The following is a 21,038-nucleotide window of genomic DNA, read 5'->3' as shown; positions in this document are numbered from 1 at the left end:
CATTTACTTGCATTGAGCCAAATCTTCTATTTTGAGCATTTGTATAGGGCCAACCTACCTATTTCTACAAGGAAAGAAGTAAACCAATCCTTGGATAGCTCATCTGACAAGGAAACATAACTAATGCAGCAAAGAGCCTCCAGTGTATTCAGATGTACAGTGGACAAATGGCGTTTTGCAGTGATATGAAGTTAGCATGGCTGCATGCCAAGAGGAGGAGTGTATTTAAAACTGTGCTAGTGTAAGGTTGCAAGTTTATATCTTTGATTGACATAAAATTAATTTTTGGCTCAAAAGCTTATGGTTTACTTCTTCTGTTTCAGATCTTAAAAAAAACAACAGCATACCCAAGAGCTGAAATTATAGATGAAAAAGGATTTATCTTGAAATGGTTTTAATTATAAATGCATATATCAAAGACCTCCAATGAAATTGTGACAACTTATGATAAACTGTTTCCCAGGTTAAATCTATTATCATTCAGTTCTGAAGCATTACTAGAAGTTTAAATAATCAATTTCATAATTCTTACTGGAAACTTTTGAAAATATAACTTCTGAAATACTTCTTGATTTTCCCAAAGACCTGAGAATGCTCCAGGAGGCAAAGGCAACCTTAAATTGAAAAGAACAGAAGAAACTAGTAAGAAGAACAGATATAACAAATCCAACGCATGCTCCACTCATACTCTGTTTTCAGAAAAATAATCATTGTCTACACAATCAGAAAACAGTTCAGCTTAATAATATGCAGGTAACTGATAAAAAAGGCAGTGTATTATTGTTATCAAATGTATATAGTTCTGCATGGTATCCAGACCTTACTTTTCACATAATACAAGCACCTCAGTAAAATAATATTTGGTCTAGTAAACAATATATACTGTATTATAAATATGTTAACTGCATTTAGCTTTTAACATTTCTCAGGATCTGTTTGAAATTTGTGAATACACGTTATGATACAGGCAACTCCATTATTACAGGTCTCTCTTTCTCTAACACCCATCCACACCCACACATGCATAGACGACGAATTATCAGACACACAGATACTAGTTTCTGTAAAAAGATAAAACTCAAAGGACTTCAATCACAAGAATCTGAATAAAAATACTTTTTGTTTAAACTGTGCATAATACTATTGGAAATACCGAAGAACTTCTGTGAAAATATGTTGATACAAGTCACTAATAGAAGCTTCTAAAATAGTTGTACTTAAAGCTGCAAAATTCTGCATTGCTTTGTTTATTGAGTTTTGAATACATATTAAACCCCTTCTTCAGTCAATGATATGGGAAAGAGAAAATATGGGACACTTCACATACATATCTGTCAGAGGATAAGGTGCAGAAGCCTCAGCTAAAAAAGTGCTTGTCTCTTTCTTCAAAGCTCTGACAGGGTCAAACACAGATTTCTTTAACTGCCTGAGAGATATATTATTCAGGCATTATTCAGTTCATATGATGCATAGGCATCATATGAACACAAGTTTTATGAAGTTTATCCCTAATAACAGAGCGAGAATGATCATGTAAACAAACCTATTTATTTACATAAAATCATAAATGCACCATACAGATTTTACTAGCATATGCCTGCAGCATTAACTAGCAAGTATTTAGCCAGAGTTATTTTATTTTCTATGATAGTATCCCTGTGACACCAGAAGGCAACATCTCTAGCAGAGAAACAGTTCTCTATAGCATAGCAATTCTAATGTCATTAAAAGTTTGTGATGGTCAGGCAAAAGAACAGGCGCCACCAGCTCTGTGACATGCACATTTCTAACATTACATTTACAAGAAGAATAGTTATAGTTTATATATATATATGTGGGGAGGGACAGGCAGGGGAGAGGGAGGGAGGGAGAGAGGGAGGGGAAGAGGGAGGGGGAGAGGGAGGGGGAGAGGGAGGAAAACACACTTCAAAAAAATCCTAGCTATGGTAAAACCAGTAAAAATTACATTGAAAAGGTCATATCATCCAGTAATGATTTGAATACCTGTTTTTCTACAATCCTAGTTTTTTCAGCTTAATTCAGGTCAGCTAGCATAATAGAATATACTACTATAAATACTACTGCTTTTTCTCTGGCTCAACACATTGCTTGGAAGTACAGTTAAGGTATGGCCAGTAATGCCAAGACATTTCCCACTTCCCACACCTTCCACCCAGGGTACAGGAGGGCAGGTTGGCCTCTGCCCATCTGGAAGAAATTCACTGCCCTATTTTAAGCCTTTCAAGCTTAGAAAGCGTCTCTGTAATATAAAAACATGACTTGTGGAGTGTTTGCCTTGGAAAAAAAGATTAGAAAAACAATATATTGATCCTGGTGTTTGTGCATGCATGCGTTTAAAAGGAAAAAAAAAAAATCTCTTGTTTAGATTCAAGAAAAGCCACCAGAGAACGGCAGTTACTATGGTTATTACCTGGTTGCTAATAGTACAGCAATTCATAACAGCCTCAGTCATTGCAAATTTCACACTTTAAATTTATTTAGCAGTCTAACATCTTTGTGATGGGAGAGAAAGAACAACTCATATTGATAAAGTCCTTAATTTCCCCACAGCTCTATTCAATACTTTGCAGTTAGTCACTGAATAGCAAAAAAACAGTTTTATTGCTGAAATTGGAAAAACATTTTCCTTTCTGTCATTTTTTAAAAATCTAAACAGAGAAGTGTGGAACATATCACCAAAAATACAACCTTCACTTTCACTATTTTTTTTTCTTGTCCTTGTTTGGATTGGTTTTTTTCAGATGGGGAGACCAGGGGTGTCTCATGTTCTAGTTTGGTGGGGGTTTTTTTGCTTGTTTGTTGAGGCTTTTTTAGGAAAATTGTATTGATAAACACATCCAGAGAGCATATTTTGTGAGTCTGTGGAAACCACACTGCTAAATTAGTGGCTATCAAAGGTATCTCTGCAGGACATAATCATCTGAAAATGTGCTTCCATGGCTTTCTGAGAAAGACTACTTGCAGCTGGGACCCCATTCATCCATTAAGAAAAAAGTGAATACCCTCTTCCATGTGTCAATCTTTCAGCACAATAATTCCAGAGCAATGGGCACATACAATTCTTTGATAAGACCAGTTCTTGGCATCATGACTTAGTAGAATTTCTAGGTTCTGTGCAAACACAAATTAATAAAGGTAGAATTCAGCTTGTCAGAACATAATTATGTGTATTGAAATTTTGTCAGGACATCAGATTTAAAATGTCCAGAGCCAAATATACCTCCAAACCACTGCTGTCAGTGGGAATGCTGCCATAAATTCCAAAGGGAGCAGAACTGGAACATAATTACATGTAAGGAGGCAGAAGAGAGAAAATGAGACTGTCCAAAAATAACAGCAACCTGAAAACAGACATCTCTTGTTTTTGTCAACACCTCCATAAAAAAAAAAAAAAAAAAAAAAAAAAAAAGAAGGGAACATTTTGAGATGTTTGATTTGGGTCTTTTTGCCCTAGAAAATGTAACACACACCCACAATAACTCAGCATTTAAAAACTGTTGCGTCTCTGTCTAAAAACTGAGTTGATATGAGTACAGATCTGATTACAGATCTTTGGGCAATATTTTTACTAAGAGATATATTGACCAAAAATGCCAGGAATGCATACATAAGCACATCTGCTTTCCTTTCAGAAGGGACAGGATCACAGAAGGCCAAGTCAGGAGTAGGTAGGTTCCTTCATCATCATTTTCACAAAATACAAAGAAGTTGCTTTGCTTGGTTTCCCCTTGGGACATATTTACTGTATTTCTGTAGCTGTCTGTTACCAGCACTGTAACAGCAGTACAAATTATGCTATTCTCCATTTACTCCAGTCAAAGAAAGATTAAAATGGTTCAAGTACAAGAATACAGATCCAAGCCTATTTCTCATTTAAAGGTTGAATTCATTTAAAACAGCAGCAGGGAAATGAGGCAAACTCTGTAAATTAATGATTTAAAACATATGGGTTCATTTAATGAAGATTCATTCTGGTTACATTTTACAAAGATAAGCAGGTAATGTAATTATAAATTGGAGAGACTAAGATGAATGAGTTTGACAGAACCACAAAAAAACTCTGGAGTACTTTAACAGTAACTGTGTTCTGGTACAGAATTTTAAATTACAATTATTACTTGTTTTTTTTAAGCGTTGTTTCACAGTTCATTTAGTTTTCATACAACGGTGGTAGACTTTTCAAAGAACAGTCCACCTTTAGCTTAGCCCAAGAAATCTGACTCCCACATAGCACATCCTTTCAGAATGCCACTCATCAAAATGGTGTAAAATTCCTTGTTAATGGAACCAACCAATTATAGACCAAAAACTCAAAAGAGAATTTGCACAGAAAACCAGGTTTCTGAAAGGAAATAATAAATTATTGGAGATGTTACCACTCTGGAATTCAGAAAAGACATTATTTTATTTTATAGTAGGTGATGATACTCAGAGGCTATTCATTACAGCCAGCCAAACTAAATACAAGCCACTGTTAAATGAGTTTGGGCTTTTGAATGGAACAAAATAATCTTGACTGGCAGCTATAATTATTTCTCAGCATTTATGTAGGGTTGTGCATAAACATCACTCATAAAAATTTTGACTGCAAGTTTGAAAAGCATCCGGAAGCTTTTTCAGACTCTAGGAACAACAACACAGAAAAAAAGATGAAGAAGAGTAGAGGACCTTGAACATTCATCAGTCTGCATGAAATATTACTTTAGTTAGCTGAAAGGGATTACAAAGGTAGTTGATCTCAGGATGGATTTTGATTTAGAGGGAAAAGAGAAAAAGCCATCAAAAACTAGTGAAAGTGCTTGGAAAAATTTCAAAGTAATGACGGTTCAAATGGTATTTACATGTACTCAGCCAGAGACCTGCTAGAAAAGCTATCTTTAGATAAATTGCTCTCACATTGGAAGACCTACTTATTGTGTTATCTGTAAAGGGAAAAGACAAAGCTGATGAAGATGTAGAAGGCTGTTAGGAAGATAAATCTTTTGCACAGGTTCTTTACTTAAACAGATCTTCTGTATAACACAGGCTGAAAGATACCCTCTACTATATCCTGCCTCAACCCCACAACTTTTGGTCAAAACAGGTATCTAGGTTAGGCTCAAAAATATCAAAGTAAACTACCATAATCTCAATAATTTATTCCAATGTCTTAATACTTTCACTGCTAAAACAGTGCTTTATTTGTCACCTGAATGCATCTAGCTTCAGCTTCCAATTACTTTATGCTAGATTAAAGAGCCATCTCTCAGAGATTTTTTTTTTCCTGGCCTTGAAAAGGTTACTATTTTACTGATCTTGGGTGAATTACATACCACAGGTTTTCATACTATGTGGATTCTAGCACTCAAGTCACTCTCATTCTTTTTTTCCCCAAAATCCAGTCACTTTCTCAACAGTCCTCTGAAATACAGTCATAAGAACCAAGCATAATGGATGTACTAACATCACATCCACATACAGCAATGTTGGCTCCTCTTCAGTCTTCCTACTGAATAACAAGGAATCATATTGTCTGCAGTTACACTAGCAGCTACCCTTCATTCAAAGATCCAGTGTACCTAGAGGTTTATCCACTGTAACATAAAAAGCTCCTTTGAAAGTCACTGCTTTCTAGGGCCCTTCATCTTATAGATCTAGCAAATTTTCACTTTACCTAGCTGTACAGCCCTTGCTTACAAGAACACATTGCTATTGCCTCTTTTCTTCCTGGGCAGTGGGAGAGGACAGAGAGCTGCAACTTTTCCCATGGGTATATCCCAGCTGGATTGACCAAATGTTGACTCATCAAGTCTTACAATATCTTACTTCAGTTTTTTTAATTAAATACCAAGGTACTACAGTGTGCTGCAAAAGATTACATCTTTTTCTTTCCCTTTTCTTTCCTTTAAGCTCTCTTGGTTAGCATTCTACTGAGCATTAGAACAATTACAATCCTGGCTTCATGTTGCTTCATCCGTTCACACTGGCTATTTTTAACGCATTTTAAGAAATATTGAATAAGTAAGCTCTTTATTGAACACTTATTTGTTCATTAAATACTGTATAAATATTAAACACATCACCACAAGTAGGAAAACTGTCAATGGGTTGCCTATTTTGAATAACACCTTTTCTACTAAAGGATATGCAGTCTAAGGTATTTCTTTGGAAGTACAGTCATATTTCTCTTTGGCTAACTTATAATGTATAATCATAAAAAGCTGTGAATTTATCCTCACTATTTCCTTATAAATACTATTTAAAATTTAGCATGAATAAATATTTATTTATCATGAATAAACGTATTTTAGTTTCCACAGTACTGTATGTAAAGTTTTGTGTGATTGCACTCAATACAATGGAATGGGTAATCATTCCAAACATTCTATTTTAGAACATTTTGCTTTTTCTTCCTCTTCCTTCACTAATTCCAAATCCACAAAAAAAAAAAAAAAATTCCACAACATTAGTAGTTTACAGAGCCTCTCACACAGCTATTTTTCTTAAATGCAATTAAACCAATGCAACTAAATCATTTCAGAATCACTGTATGATATAACTACATTGCTTCACCTCCTGCTGGATATGGAACATATTTATGTTATTCCATGCAGTGCAGATTGCTAAAGCAAACTTGTAAATACTTACCCTGCAAAACTCCACTATCATGGTACAAAAATAACTACATAAACACTAGAGGAAGTGTAACTAGGGTCTCGCAGCAAATTTACTGGCAGTCACTACTCTCTGGACAGAATGAGCACGAGGCAAATGTAGTCCTGTTGTACATGAATATAAAGAATAATGCTAGCTAATGAGACAGTGCTGATGACTGCTTAAAAAAAAAAAACGTAATTGGTTTGTGATATTTTCAATGTATAAGACAAAAACTGGAATTTACATGGGATTTCTCCTTGCTAATGTTCCTTATAACAACAGACAACCTAGAAAATTCTTATGGCTAATCAAATTTACATATATACATACAAGTATGTACATACAAGTATATTTTCAAGTGTGTATTAATTATAGGCAAGTAGAAGTGTGTCGCTAAACCAGACTAGTCTTGCTAATGGAAATGGAAGTCACTGCTGCTATTATTTTCACTTCAGAATAAATTCTCAGAATCTTTCGTGTCCAAAAATTCTAGCTCAGAAAAAAATACATATACATTTAAAAACAATTAATACAATCCCACCCTCATAATTTGTAGTTACCATTATTTTCCCTTATCCTTCTATCACACTGCTTTCAATTATTTAAGCCTGAAAGACTTGTGAAATCAGAAATATTACTGCAGAGTCCAGGTAAACTACTATGTATGAGAGCTCTTATCTAAGAATAATCTGTTCAAAGGGCAGAGATGATGGTTATATGAAAAAAAAAAAACAGAACAGATATCAGTGGGTAGAAAAGTAAAGAACATACTTGGGACAGCAAGTTGGAGTAATTAGATGTAAGAACTGCTTTTCTTGAGTATTTGACTCCTGCAGGATGAAATTAAAATTTAAAGCTCTGCTGTAAGAATAGATATTTTAAATACTGTACTTAGGAAAACTGCAGGCCCAAGCAGCCCCAAATAGTCTTTACCAGAATTAGTCTAGGATAAAAACAACCAAGAGCTACAGTTTACCACTTCTGCACAGCTGTCGTTGCAGGTAGTGCATGGCCACTATCCTCTCCCAGAAATACTGAAGAATATTTCACAACTCACCTATGCTACAGTTGAAGCAAATCCCTGTGTTTTTTCATATCTCACTACTGATGGTATGATAGAATAATAGTCAGAACTATCCTGAGTTCCCCATTTTCTTCCAGCTGCAGGGGGACATGCTCTGGGCTAACAAACAAGCACTGCTAATAACAAGGATCATCTCCACTACTTTAAAGGGTCTGTACATGTAGAAGACTGCTGAAGAGAGAAATGCCTTCTTTGAAGAAGGAGTTCATGAAACCTTGCTTTAATAAAAAAAATAAAATAAACAACACAATAAACATAGACATGATAAAATAATAGTATCCCTGTGGGATTACACTTTCTTGAGTGATATGCTACCAAAAAAAAAAAAAAACAAACAAAAAACCTCCTTCTTTTCATTATCAATTTATTTGATTGCAGCAAAAGTCATGCTGAGCAACATAAACAAAACAAATGAAACAACAAATGAATATATTAACACATTTGTAATCCCTTGAGAAAACATCTAAATGTGGGGCAGCATTAGGGAAGATAAATTCTGACTAGAAGAGGTAAACATGAATCCCAAACAGAATCTTCTAATATGGCAATATCACTCCTGACAGGCACTTAAAGTTAGTAAAACTCAAAAATGTATGCACACATATTGCAACATTACCTGTCAGTCTGTCTTTCAACTTGTTTGGCAGAGCTGCTAAAGATGGAGTTCATTCCACCCCACTCTTGGTAGATAAGACTAAGTACCTACCCTAAGCCAACTGTGCCACTCCTGCAGGCATTGGAGAGACATGAACACATATGGAAGGTGATTTATTCCATCCTAGTTGAATAACTAGGCATGAACAATATAATGAATAATAACTAATCTGAATATCTAAGCAGCTAGGATCAATTTTCTTTCAAAATACCTTTTCTCTCTCCATTGATTACAATCCTGAGTTTTATTATGGCTTCAGGCACTACAGAGGTGAGAGCTTTTTCTGAAAGACAGTTTTCCACTCTGAGCTGAGTTACTGATATTGAGAACCAAAGTTAATAAAAGGTTGGAGCAATTTTAAGTACTTGTGCTTTGTGTGAATGTACATACTCAACAATGGAGTGAATGCACAACCTTATATGTGTCTCAAGAAAACTACACCTAAATATGAATCTGCTGACTCGGGGGAGTTAAACCTATGCCTCTGTGTCCTGGTGCCTTAGCTGAAGATGCTGAGAATGAGGCAGGGTATGGACTTCATCCTAAAAACACACATCTGCATCACACAGTACAATAAATTAATGTGGTATTACTTTAGTCTCCACAGGGGTCTAGTTACATATCATCAGTGGTACAGCTGAGTAAAAAGCCTCCCCACCTCGGCAGCTCCACCTCCCACACAAGCACTGCGCCAGCCCATGCAGATTGTTGGCACTGCATGTCTGCAGCTCCCGCGCCTGTAGCTCCTGTCTCTCACCCCCAGCTGGTGCACCTCAGCCAACTGCAACCTCAGCTAACTGTCCTAACAATTCATCCAAATTGGTACATCCATCCCAAAGCTTCAGCTTTTGACAGATTTGCAGTTCACTGAAGATTAGTATTAATCTTTGCACTTTCTTTCATTCACCTAAGCAAGTAGCGAAGACTCTAAGCTACCACAACTCTCCAAAAAGCTACCACAGAAGAAATGGATGAATACATTTCCTTTGGGACTTGCTCACAGTTAGAAAGTTAGAACGTGTTCAGAGCTTTTTTTTCTGTGACTGAAAAAAAAGGTGGGTACAGATACCACATTCATCACAAAGCAGGTGTCTCTCTCTGAGGAATAAAAACTCTGACGAAAATTCCATTTGCCTGAAAAAATCCAGAATACAGAGCTGGCGTGGGCTGTAAAGAGCGCTAGTCCATAGAATACTACAGGAGTAAGGAAAGGTCCTGGCAACAGTGAGAAGGCAGCAGGCCAGACAAATGTAACTGATGTTCACAAAGTGATCTAAACAGAGGCCTTTTTAGCTAAGGAAATGTGCCAAGAAAGGTGTACCTTCAAAAAGAATATTAGAGTTTATGGAACTCATCTGTCAGGAGTCTGGTAAATGGTACTAAAAATCACCTACATGATGCACAGCAGGGTTTTTTGATTTTTTTTTTTCCTGAAGTCCTTTCCTGAATGTATTTTGTCCAAGTACTGGTCCAAATGAACACTCTTTCATGCAAAGCACACACAGAAACATCTTTCTTTTTTTTTTACAGAGAACAGAAAATACATGTTCTCCCTCTAAGAAGGTGCATCAGTTGGAATTAGGAGATCATGAAAGAAGAGGCAGCATCACACCTGTAAGCTGAAGCATACCAGTCTGTACTGCTGTACTATTTCACTAAGTGGAAAGATAAAATAGTGAAGGGAATGATTCAGTATCGTAGTCATACATTAAAAGAGGAAGGCATCATTCTGTGCCAACACTGATAATTAAGAAAATGGTAAACTTTGCTGTAGTCTAAGAAAAACTCATTCATTCACACAACTTTGTCTGCAATTTTTCAACACTAATGAACATAAAACAGTCAGGTAGTTTGGTATCAGTATCAGAGACAGACAGACATACTTTTCAATCTTCATTACTTCAATTATTTTTATGAAAACTTTAGTCAAAAGACAATCAACCCATGTAGGAAGTTTCCTTTAACTGTATAATATTTCTTTTTCTTACTTTACCACAATATTTCCCAAAGTCTTTGCCTTCACTGGTTTCATATTTTCATCCAGAATCATGACTGTAAAAAAATAATATAGGAAGGAAACTCAAATTTAGTAGTGTATTTTTAGGTGAAGAAAAATGTCTTTCTTTATGGATATCAACCCATGTCACACTTCAGAATGGCAATACACCAAGCAACAGAAGGAATTAAGTAATTTGGGAGTGCCAAACTGGATAATCTCATGACTTTATTAACATTCAGCCTTAAGTACAAAAAGTCTTAAATAATACTTGTGCTTTGGAAGCAGAAATAGCACCAAGTCCCAAAAGTGAAAAACACAGAACTAAAAAGTAAAAGAAGCTTTCATTCTGGAAAATCTTAACTTCTACATAGCAAAGAACCATTAAGATACATGACAAACATAAATAAAAAAATATGTGGGTGACATGAGCAACAAATAACAACTAAGATGACTGAAGTCTAACCCAGTTCATGTGAGAAATACTTCTAGCAGTAAATAAGTATATCTGGTTTTCAAAGGCTCTCCGGCGTCTCCAAAATATGCCCTTCAGCTAAGGAGGTTCATTATAGTCTAGCACAAAGAGATCAAGAAACTCTTGAAGTACCCAAAGCTGCACAGCAGGGTAATGCTCTAAGTACAGGACAGAATCCAGACTTCCCAAATGAAGCCTTTTCCCTGGATGACAGGGGTCCACCACCTTCAGTGAAAGCATCATAGCCTAATTCTGAGATTTCTGAGGAAATCATCTGTAATAGCCTCTTTTGTGCAGTTATCTGGGAAATGAAAGCTACTACAACCATCCGTTCCATCTCAAGGTGTGGGCATAAGAAAGGAATGACAGATACCACCTTGGCCTGTGATAATGAAATTACATAAGGTGAAGCAACTAAACCATAGAAAAACAGGGAGGGAAGATTTTGACAGACTGGGCTGGTAAGAATTACACGCTTTTTTGAAGCCTGCCCAAGCAATGAAAGCAATGTTCAGCTGTATCTAAATCTCTACAAATAGTCTTACAAAGTCTGGTTTACAAAGTTCCAGACGAAATTGGGAAAAGTGGATGACAGACTTCTGACTAAAAGTCTGCTAAAACCTACATGAGTAATATCATATACTATCCCTTCAAAGACAACCAACATCTGTAATTTACTCCTGGCTGAAGCTACTCCTTCGAAGATGATGGTAATTTTAAAGTAACTGAAGAGCCTGCTGGAAGCAATGGCTCTGCACAGAGCCACAAGCAAGTACACAAGGCCAGTTTTATAAAGACTCGCTTGTGTAGCTGTCAGAGTTTTCTCTCCTATTTTTATGATACTAAGTAAAATCTAATCAGCTTACTGTATCTGTTCCATCAAGGTACCAATCCCAGTATTTAGTCTTCTCCTTGCAAGCTTACATATTTCAATGTAGAAACATTTGGGGAAGTAAGATACTATGCTGCTCACTTCTGAATTACTGAAGAACTGACTTGTTTCTTCAAAATATGGCTTCAGTCTTAAAATGTATTGCAATTACCTGCAAAGGTTCAAGTAGATCAAGGGAAAAGCACAGTATAATGTCTGAATAAAGCAACAGACCTAGAAATTAATATTGTATCTTGACACACTTAAATGCAATTTGTGCCACTACACTTTTATATCGTAACTTTTATTCCCTTTGTTTCTTTTTACCAATATGTAATAGGAAAGAGTTTATACATGTTCAAAAAAAAAAAAAAGTAGACCTTGCAACTTCCTCTTTATATTGCAGCATGTTTTTACGAGCCATTTAGAGTTGCATGTATAAACTAAAACCACAGTATCTTCTAACTGGCATAAGGATCTCCTCTATTAAATCTAGTAACGCAGGAAAACAACACCAATCAGAAGAGGATGACAGCAAGACAACAGCCAAACTAGAGTAATTTTTAAAAAATCACTAGTTTGTGAATAGCTGCATTACAGGACATATTTGGTCAAAGACTGAAAGAAGTAAAATTATTCCATAAATCTTTAGTGAATTTCAGTGCTCGTTTTCTATTTCCTTTATACGGTATGCTAAAGACATTTCCATCATTCTCTTTGAAAAAAATTGTTACTTACACTAGTCCCAATGTTCCAATTTATTAGTCAGAAATTTGTATATACTTGTTACTCATATTTTTTCCTACTCCTGACTATCATCTGATAACATGTGTGATGCAATTACATTCTTTCACCCTTTCCTACTTATTAAAACTCTGGAGAAACTTCATGGCTTTGTTTTAATGTTGTTTTTAAGCTATTTCTCATCTTCATGCCATAACTGTAAGTCAAAATCAAGAGCTGATAAAAACATTTGAAGTTTTTTTTAATGCTCACCACCACTAATATGTATTAAAAGAAAATAACAGCTTAGATCTTTCTGACCAATGATGTGAGAACTTTTTCTGAAGATCACTTGATCTTTAATGTAATTATTTTTCAGATATCAACTAACTCTTTAAAATTGTGTTAAAATCAGGGTTCCCAGGTATTAAAACACTTCTGCATTCTTAATCCTGTTGCTGCAACCCTACATGCAAATACCTTCCAGACAATGAGTTCTCATCTTTTTTGTGCTGGTCCATAGCCTACTGTTTCTCCTGCCTGGAAATAAAACCAGTTCCACAGGTACTAAAAGACATATTGCTTAACAACTCTCCCAAGCTGCACAGAAGTGCAGAAGTGCATGCAGAAGTCTAGATGAGCAATATGTCAAAGTATGTGCTAGACTTTTCATATAATAAAGGCAGAAGCAGTAAATCAATTTTCTTGAAGATTACTCTGAATTTTTTATTCACAATCACATTCTATAACACTCATGAAAGCAGGAAGGAGGAAAATATCTTAGTAAGACTGTAATTTTATTTTACTACAAGATATGACAATTAAAGAGCACTTATTCAGGAATACAAGCAAAGGCCTTTCCTAGTAACATTTTTAGCACAGTCTTACCATTATATCCTGGCACTGGTTTTCCTGCCTGTCCGGGTGGAGGTGTTGTAGAGTTCCCCAAACCAATGCAGGAAGCCGTAATTGCAGAACCAGATTCTATTAAGAGAACACACAGAACACACATACAGTCGATTAAAGCTGGTTTTAGTTCCATTCTGTATTTACTAGTTCTAATTTTTATGATGCTCAGCACATCAAAAATTTTTTTAAGAATTCCTAGACAAACAATGAAAGATTTAGAATTCATAGAATATGCCATGTTGGAAGGGACTTCTAGATATCACTGAAGTCCAACTCCTGATCCTGCACAGGACACCCCCAGGAAGCACACCATGTGCCTGAGAACATTGTCCAAACACTTCTTGAACTCTTGTCAGGCTTAGTGGTGTGACCACTGCCCTGGGGAGCCTGTTCCACTGCCCAACCACCCTCTGGGAAAATAGCCTTCTCCTAATATCTGACCTAAACCTCCCTTGGCTCACCTTCATACCATTCCCTTGAATTCTGTCACTGGTCACCAGAGGGAAGAGATTGGCACCTGCCCCCCTACTTCCTCTTGTGAGGAAGTTGAAGGCCACAGTAACGTCTCACCTCAGTCACCTCCAGGCTGAACAGACCAAGTGACCTGAGCTGCTCCTCATACAGCTTCCCCTCAAGGCCCCTTACCATATTTGTAGCCCTTTTTGGGACTCTTTCCAAAGCTTTATCATTTTTATATCATGGCACACAAAACTGCCCCCAGCACTCGAGGTGAGGCTGCTCCATGTGCAGAACACAGCGGGACAATCCCCTCCCTTGCCCAGCTGGCGAGGTTGCATGGATGCCCCCCAGGATGTGGGCGGCTCCTCCTGCTGAGAAGCACACCAATCCTCATGGGATCCTCCACTACTTGTGTCAGAAAGCTGTCATCAATGCTTTCCAGTAATGCTGACACCTTCCTAATCATCCCCACAGTTAAGCAGCTTCCCTCCTCACCTTCCTCTCTTTCCACATAACATTTTTATACTACCAGAGTTGTTATCATAGAAGAATAAATACTATCAAGTCATATAAAAGAGTGTCTAACACTGAAAAAAGCCCAGTTGCTCTTCACTCTTCCCCTCTAAGTAAACAATCTACAGAAAATACTTTCAAATGCTGCTGTAGCTCTGAGCATAGAAAACAAAGTGTAGGTGGTTTTAGATATTAGCAGGAACACAGAATGAGACTTTATTTTAAAAACATGACTTTATCATTCTGAAGATGTCTCAGGTCACTTGGCCTGGAATTTACAGTCCATGCAAACAAAGCAGTTTTGTCTCCAGCTGTATATGTATATCTAATCAGTATGTTCAAACCTATTTTCAGTATACTTGCATCAGAAAATTAAAGTAATTTTTGCTGTGATTTTTTGCAACCTCCATAGCATTCATCTTCCACTTCAGAAGTTGTTATGTGACTATTCAAGTGCTTAAATAAGCAAAAACAAACTTACAGACTCTTATAGTGTTTTTACAGTAGGTGTTAGTAAGCAGCTGAAAGCTTAGCATTTACAGCACAGCTGAACTAGGACCTAAATACAACTGTGGGTCACAGAATAAAAATTATCAACCCTCCACACTAATGAACACAGGCTAAAAGGTTTGCTTTGTTGTATCCTAATCTTTCCCCACTCCATCCTGTACTTAGTGCAAATTCCCTGCACAGTCGTGGGGAAATCTTTTCTTCTAACATACAGAACACCCAGCCTACAGTTACAGTGGTGACAAAATATCAAAATTATCTACCATACCCCATCTGTGATCACACTGAGCAGCTGTAGAAAAACAAAATGTATTCAACAGTTTTGGAGCCTTATTTTCTGCACAGTATTTATACTGAAGGATTTTCCTCTTTTACTTGGAACAGAAGGAACAGTGAATTGGTAAAGACAGTAGAATGGAGAGTTTCCTTTTTGACTATGTTAGAAGTGGAAGCACGGTGTACATGTTGCTTTACATACTGCACAGCAATAGCTACAAAACACACTGCAGCAGATCAGGCAAGAACAATAGCCTCCTATCACCAAAACATAGGAATTAGGTTTGTTACTGAGAGAAAGGGAACACAGCACCACTGTTAGCCTGAGGTACCAGTAACATTGGTGTGGACTGGGAATTGACAAGCATTTCTCATCAAGAGTCTCAATCCAAAGACCCTAAGGGGAGAGGAAGAATTACTGAAAATTAGTTTGGGTTTGCCTGACTCTCTAGTACACTGCTAATGAAATCAACAGAAACTTAAAAGGAAACTTCATTGTACTAACTTGTCTGGTTTTTTACCTGCTTTTTGGACAACAGTGACTAAGCCTGAATGAAAGTCCATTTATTCTGGAGAATCACAAGTTCTAAAACTTTGTGAACAGGTCTTTGAAAGTGTTGCTCTTTCTTCTATTGTCTTTTCAATTATCAATGGATATGTAATTTCCATGTTTACCCAGCGTGCTAATCTCTAAACCATACATTCAGTTCCCATAGGCCAGTAAGACTTTTTATATACATGGAAAAAAATATGGGGCTTTTGGTACTTGGATCATATAATAATTCAGAGAGGGAATCCCAAAAGCATCTGCTCTTTAGGCTAGTTAACTGTTCCTGAATGCTAAGGATTCCCTTTCAATATAGAATCACAAAGGAGCACTATCACAGGACAGCATGAATCATTGTGCTGCACATATCTTGGGAAATCAACATGTATCTTTCAAAGAGGATGCTGGATTGAAATATCAATTTCCCAAACCTATTAGGAAACAACAGCCTCTTTCTAGGATAGTTTTTTCTATCACCAAGAAAACAGTCTGAGTTGAAAGGGGAATTCAATTCAAAATCCCCCTGAGAAGAAATCATCACTGTTCAGAAGAACACAGGATTTTAAGTGTTATTTAAAAGATATTTTCCTTAACAATTATGAGTAATACAAATACTGTGTGGCCCTTTATTATAGATTTCCAATAAATAAAGTTGCTTATGAATCATTGGTTTCAATTAAGTTTGGTTTCTTTACAATTCAATTCAGGATCTATGTGCAGGTTACAAGATTCATGTCTGAAAAGTTGAAACAGCAACAGTCTGAAGAAGGATAACACTTGTCAAGTGTACATTGTATTCCACCCATCCCTTAAATCAGGTTTCTGCATATACAAACAGACATCCCTTACCCAACACTCATTTGTTTATAATTGAAGATTCCCTGAAATTAAGGCACAGCACTTAGAAAGATTTCCAGTGCTGAAGACTTTAGGAACTTCCATATTTTTAATGCAAGGAATGAAACAGTTGGTCTTGTCTTACAGTCTCTTTCGCGAACTTTTGCACATTACCTGTCCACTCACTAAGCTACCTAGTTAGGTAGGCTGTGGAAGGCTTTTCAGGGACAACCACATCATAAAATCAATTTCCTTTCCGCATAACACCTTAAGATGTGACAATAAAACAGCTATTTAGAAGAGCAATGTTTTATACTGGGAGAACAATGTTTCAGAACTAGTCTGGTAAATGTATTCAACATCTGCTCTAAGTTATAATGAAAACAATATGGTGTATCTCTGAGAATAATGAAAAGCACTTTATTGAGACAGAGAAGACAGAGTTACTGAGAGATGGCCATAAAATCAAGTATCCCAACTCCCTCCTTATGCTTCTTCTTTTCAGAATAGGGGCTAATGTAAAGAAATAATCCTCAATAATCACAGATGTGACCTTCTTTGTTTTGTCCCACTCTACCACTAAGTGAGTGATACTATTATAAAGCTATTTCAATATTATTGAAATATCCAGTATAAATCAGACAGCTAAAGAGTAGTCCGCTATATGAACTTTTTTGCATTTGCACCTTGGAAAACAATTCTTATGCCAAAGAAAGTGCTGCTGATCCAGAAGCAAAAACTGCACTCTTCTATGAGTAGCCAGGGTAGTCTGTGACCTTATTAATCAGAAAGCTTCCACCTACCCATATGCCTGATTTGTAGCAGCTGTGTTCTGCCAAGTTATGCAAAGCAACACCTAGTAGCTTTTGTGCTCAAAACTCTTTCTCATTCACAGTCAATGGTCAAGTTCAATCAAAATAAACAGTTTTGAAATAACTCAGGACTTTCAAGATGAAAATCAACTTATTTACTCTGTGCCACTTACATTCCTGATACACTATGATTTCTAGACTATGTCTCATATTCCTCAACATAGTAGACTGCCATGCTGTTGAAATATTGGCTTTTTTGGTAGGAAATACTTAGGCAAAACACACTGTATTTGGTATGAATATTTGAGCTTGGGCTGTGCTAAGTTGGTAATGTAAAGCTGTCTGCTTTGAATTTCTTAGGATGCAATGGAGAGACACTAAAAGCCTACAAAATAGGTAGGAAGTTCTTATGTAGCAGAAGGAAAGAAGAAAAAGGAGCAACTGTCATACATTAACATATTAATGAATGCAATAAATATAATACAATACACAAAATTCTCACTGTAGCTATGCTGTTCTGAACCATTCTTCTGGCAAAGCTGCCACTTTTGATGTGGGGAATTAAAGGAATTACTACAGCAGCAGACTGCACTGATAAAATGTAAAGGAGAGTCTATGAAGCAGGAAAGCTTAGGCAGCAACTCATTACAAATCCACTCACACCACAAGAATGTACCTATGAAGAGATTCCTTCCATATGCTGCCTCCACACTGCCAGAAAGGGTGGATGAAGAATTCAATAAAGTCACAGCAAAATTATTTTTAGTATGGCAACAACTACTGGGCATTTTGGAACAGAAAACCACAGTACCAGATGAATTACAGGACTCAAAATTTGCATCATGCTGCTTCCTTAAAATAAAACTCAATCTAATACATCACAGAAACAGTATGCACTGGCAGTGTCCTGAAGATTCAGGGGCCAGATCACCAAGTATTCATATAGACCTCATTTCCTTCATCCTTCAGCATACAACTGCACAGAGGACAAAAGTCAGTTTCCCAGTCAGTCCTTTATCCCTAAAAGCCAAGCAAGCTTCTAAGACTCTAACTGCAGTAGCAGTAAGTAGCCTCACTCATAGCTTGGATTTAGCACTGTTAACCCTGACAAATTGTGTCTAGATAGTCACGCTGCAGGTTGGTAGCCCAAGCACCAGTCCAGTCTTATCTTACTGATGTTGGACGAAAATTTCAAATAATTGCTTTAGCCTCTGTACAGTACAGCTCAGCCATGTCTTCAGCAAGACCACAGAAGTATCTTGTGTAAATTGTGTGAATTTTCCAAGCTGCTTTCTTCACTGCTTCCCTGGAAGAGATCTACACCAGGATGGTGCATGACACTTTATATTATTAATGTGTAAGAAGACTAAGCACACATGGCTGATGCTGGGTATTAAAGTACAAACAATCTGATGCTAACTATTCATCAACACTAAAACAAGGATATGACACCTGGCCACGATTATCCCAGAGCACTAAAGGGCACAGATAATGACACTTTGGATAATCCCAATACAATGTGATGTGTGATGCTGCCACAAAAATCCACAGCACTGCTGCACCCACATTGTTAGTATATATTACTATGCCATGATTTTTACCACATTCTAAGAGTAAAAGCTAGTGAAAATTATTTTCAGAGCTATGATAATTATACTCTGGACTCCCCCATCCATTTTACTCATTTCTTCTTCATTTTCTTTAAGCTTGTCATCAAATGAAGTGAAATTTAATGAAAGAGCTTACATCTACTGGAATTCTATCTAGCAATATATTTAGCATGGTATGACAGTAAATTATAACAAAAAAGTGAAAGGAGCCACAAGAAGACAGCAAGGACTGAAGAATCTGAAGAACTGTAAATTTTGAAGGATACACTGATTCAGTTTTATCAAGTGTCAGAAAGAAGTATGAAATTGAATTCAGTTCACACATAATACACCATTAGATTAGATTAAAGACAGTCTGGCATCCTAAATGATAAAAGGTTTTGCTGGCTATTAGCAAAACTTCAAAAAAAAAAACGTTTTCATGCATTGTTTGATATTTCATTTCATTACTTGCTTCTGAGGACTATGACATGAAGCAGAAAAATTCTTAAACACTCACTGTAATTATAATTTATTTTTCCTCCATCTGACTGCATTTTTAATTATTCCTCTTGTGAATTAAGCACATGCAGCATCAATACAATAAATATCAGCTGCACAGAGAATAATCAAATATGGTAAGTGCAGATCAGGGGGCTACTTTAGCAAAAACCTCCAAAATATCCGCTTTTAGGTGAGCTATGCAAATTTGGTGATTTGTAATCAAGATTTTCACACTTGTCTTACAAGGAGTTTTTAAATTCCTTAAAAACTTTAAAAAAGCCAGGGTAAAGAATACACAGTAAACAACTGGAAAGAATTTCAGTTAAGACTTTCTCGCTCTAATGTTATTTAGAGAGACTCCCACATCTAAAGTATAACCTTGTCCATCAGGCTGCTTACAATTTAGGTTACAATCATTTGGCAGATGATCAGAAGACTTTGTTATCTTGAAGTAGCTTCTAAATAAGTTTTTTTCATCCCACTAGCACTCTATAAAACAGAACATAAAATCTCTAGAAGTTAGCTGTAAGCCTCATGGAAAAACAACAGTGTTTTTCACCTATTCTTCACACCCAAGTAAAATTAAATTTGACCTTTCTCACTTGCCTAAATTGTACACAGAACCTTAAAAAAGCTCTTCTTAACTGCCTAATTTCTCTACTCAGAAACTCTAAAGAAGAAACTGTAAAGTAGAAACTTCACTCAAAAACATAGAAAAGAGACATAAATAGAAAATGAAGCAATTTTTTTAAAGCATGACTAAGATTTATGGACTTAGGAGAAAAAAAAAAGGTGACAAAATAAGCTAAAAGTTTTGAAAACCTAAAGTTCCATTTCTCAAAACAGAAATCCATTTTGTTTATAAAGTAATGTATTTTCTGAAAGTGCCTGCATTTCCATGCTTATTCTTAGAACTGAAGGTCAGAAGAGAAACCAGCAATTTTTAAAATATTTTCTGAATGCTTTAAAGCCCTTGTAGTCATAATGCATCTATTACCATGAATATATATCACACCTGTGAAGGCCAAATATTTTCAATATAACTGTTCTATTCCTGTATTCAATTCACTTATTTGAAAATAAAATCAATGCTCAACTCCATTAAAATTAATCCAAGGCTCACTTTCACAATTATCCAATCACAGAATATACTTACAAACTGTGAGGGTTGGTATTATACAAATACACAAGGTCTCTGAAGATTTCAAAGCACATTTAAATGAAATCTCCAAAATATAACTGCAAGGAAGGTCCAACTAGTTTAATTAAGGTTTTGTGGGCCACAACAAATATTAAAATCAAAGCAGAATACAATTGGTTATCACTAACTGGCAAGCCAGTAATAAAGCACCAGAAATTAATGTATTCATTTTGTAAGTACACCAGGGTCCTTTGCCTCCAAATATTATATATGCTATTATAATGTACATCTTATAAATTGCCTATAGCAAAATGACAGACAAGATTAGAGAACAGAAAGCTTCTTGGTTGTATTTGGAAGATATCGGATGACATGTTTAAAGATGCATTACGTCAGCAATGCATCAAACTATTTTCAGACAAAATAAATTTCAAATTATGTGACACTATAACTGATATATGATGAAATACTAAGAGATAA

The 21,038-nt window shown here is 36.2% G+C and overlaps 1 protein-coding gene across 5 annotated transcripts in view; it reads right to left on the bottom strand.

Annotated features, from left to right (window-relative positions):
* Positions 1-21,038, bottom strand: part of ACSS3 (acyl-CoA synthetase short chain family member 3) — an 84,746-nt gene that overhangs the window by 24,391 nt on the left and 39,317 nt on the right. For all 5 annotated transcript variants that reach the window (XM_030260534.4, XM_072923129.1, XM_030260541.4 and 2 more), the window contains 3 exons: positions 13,350-13,445; positions 10,385-10,448; positions 533-614 (listed from right to left, as the gene is read on the bottom strand). In XM_030260534.4, coding sequence (XP_030116394.4) covers positions 533-614; positions 10,385-10,448; positions 13,350-13,445 — 242 coding nt within the window. The remainder of the gene's footprint in view (positions 1-532; positions 615-10,384; positions 10,449-13,349; positions 13,446-21,038) is intronic.

Source organism: Taeniopygia guttata, chromosome 1A, assembly GCF_048771995.1.
Source record: "Taeniopygia guttata chromosome 1A, bTaeGut7.mat, whole genome shotgun sequence".
NCBI lineage: Eukaryota > Metazoa > Chordata > Aves > Passeriformes > Estrildidae > Taeniopygia > Taeniopygia guttata.
The sequence above is the reverse complement of the archived record's forward strand: the minus strand, read 5'-3'. Positions and strand labels throughout refer to the sequence as shown.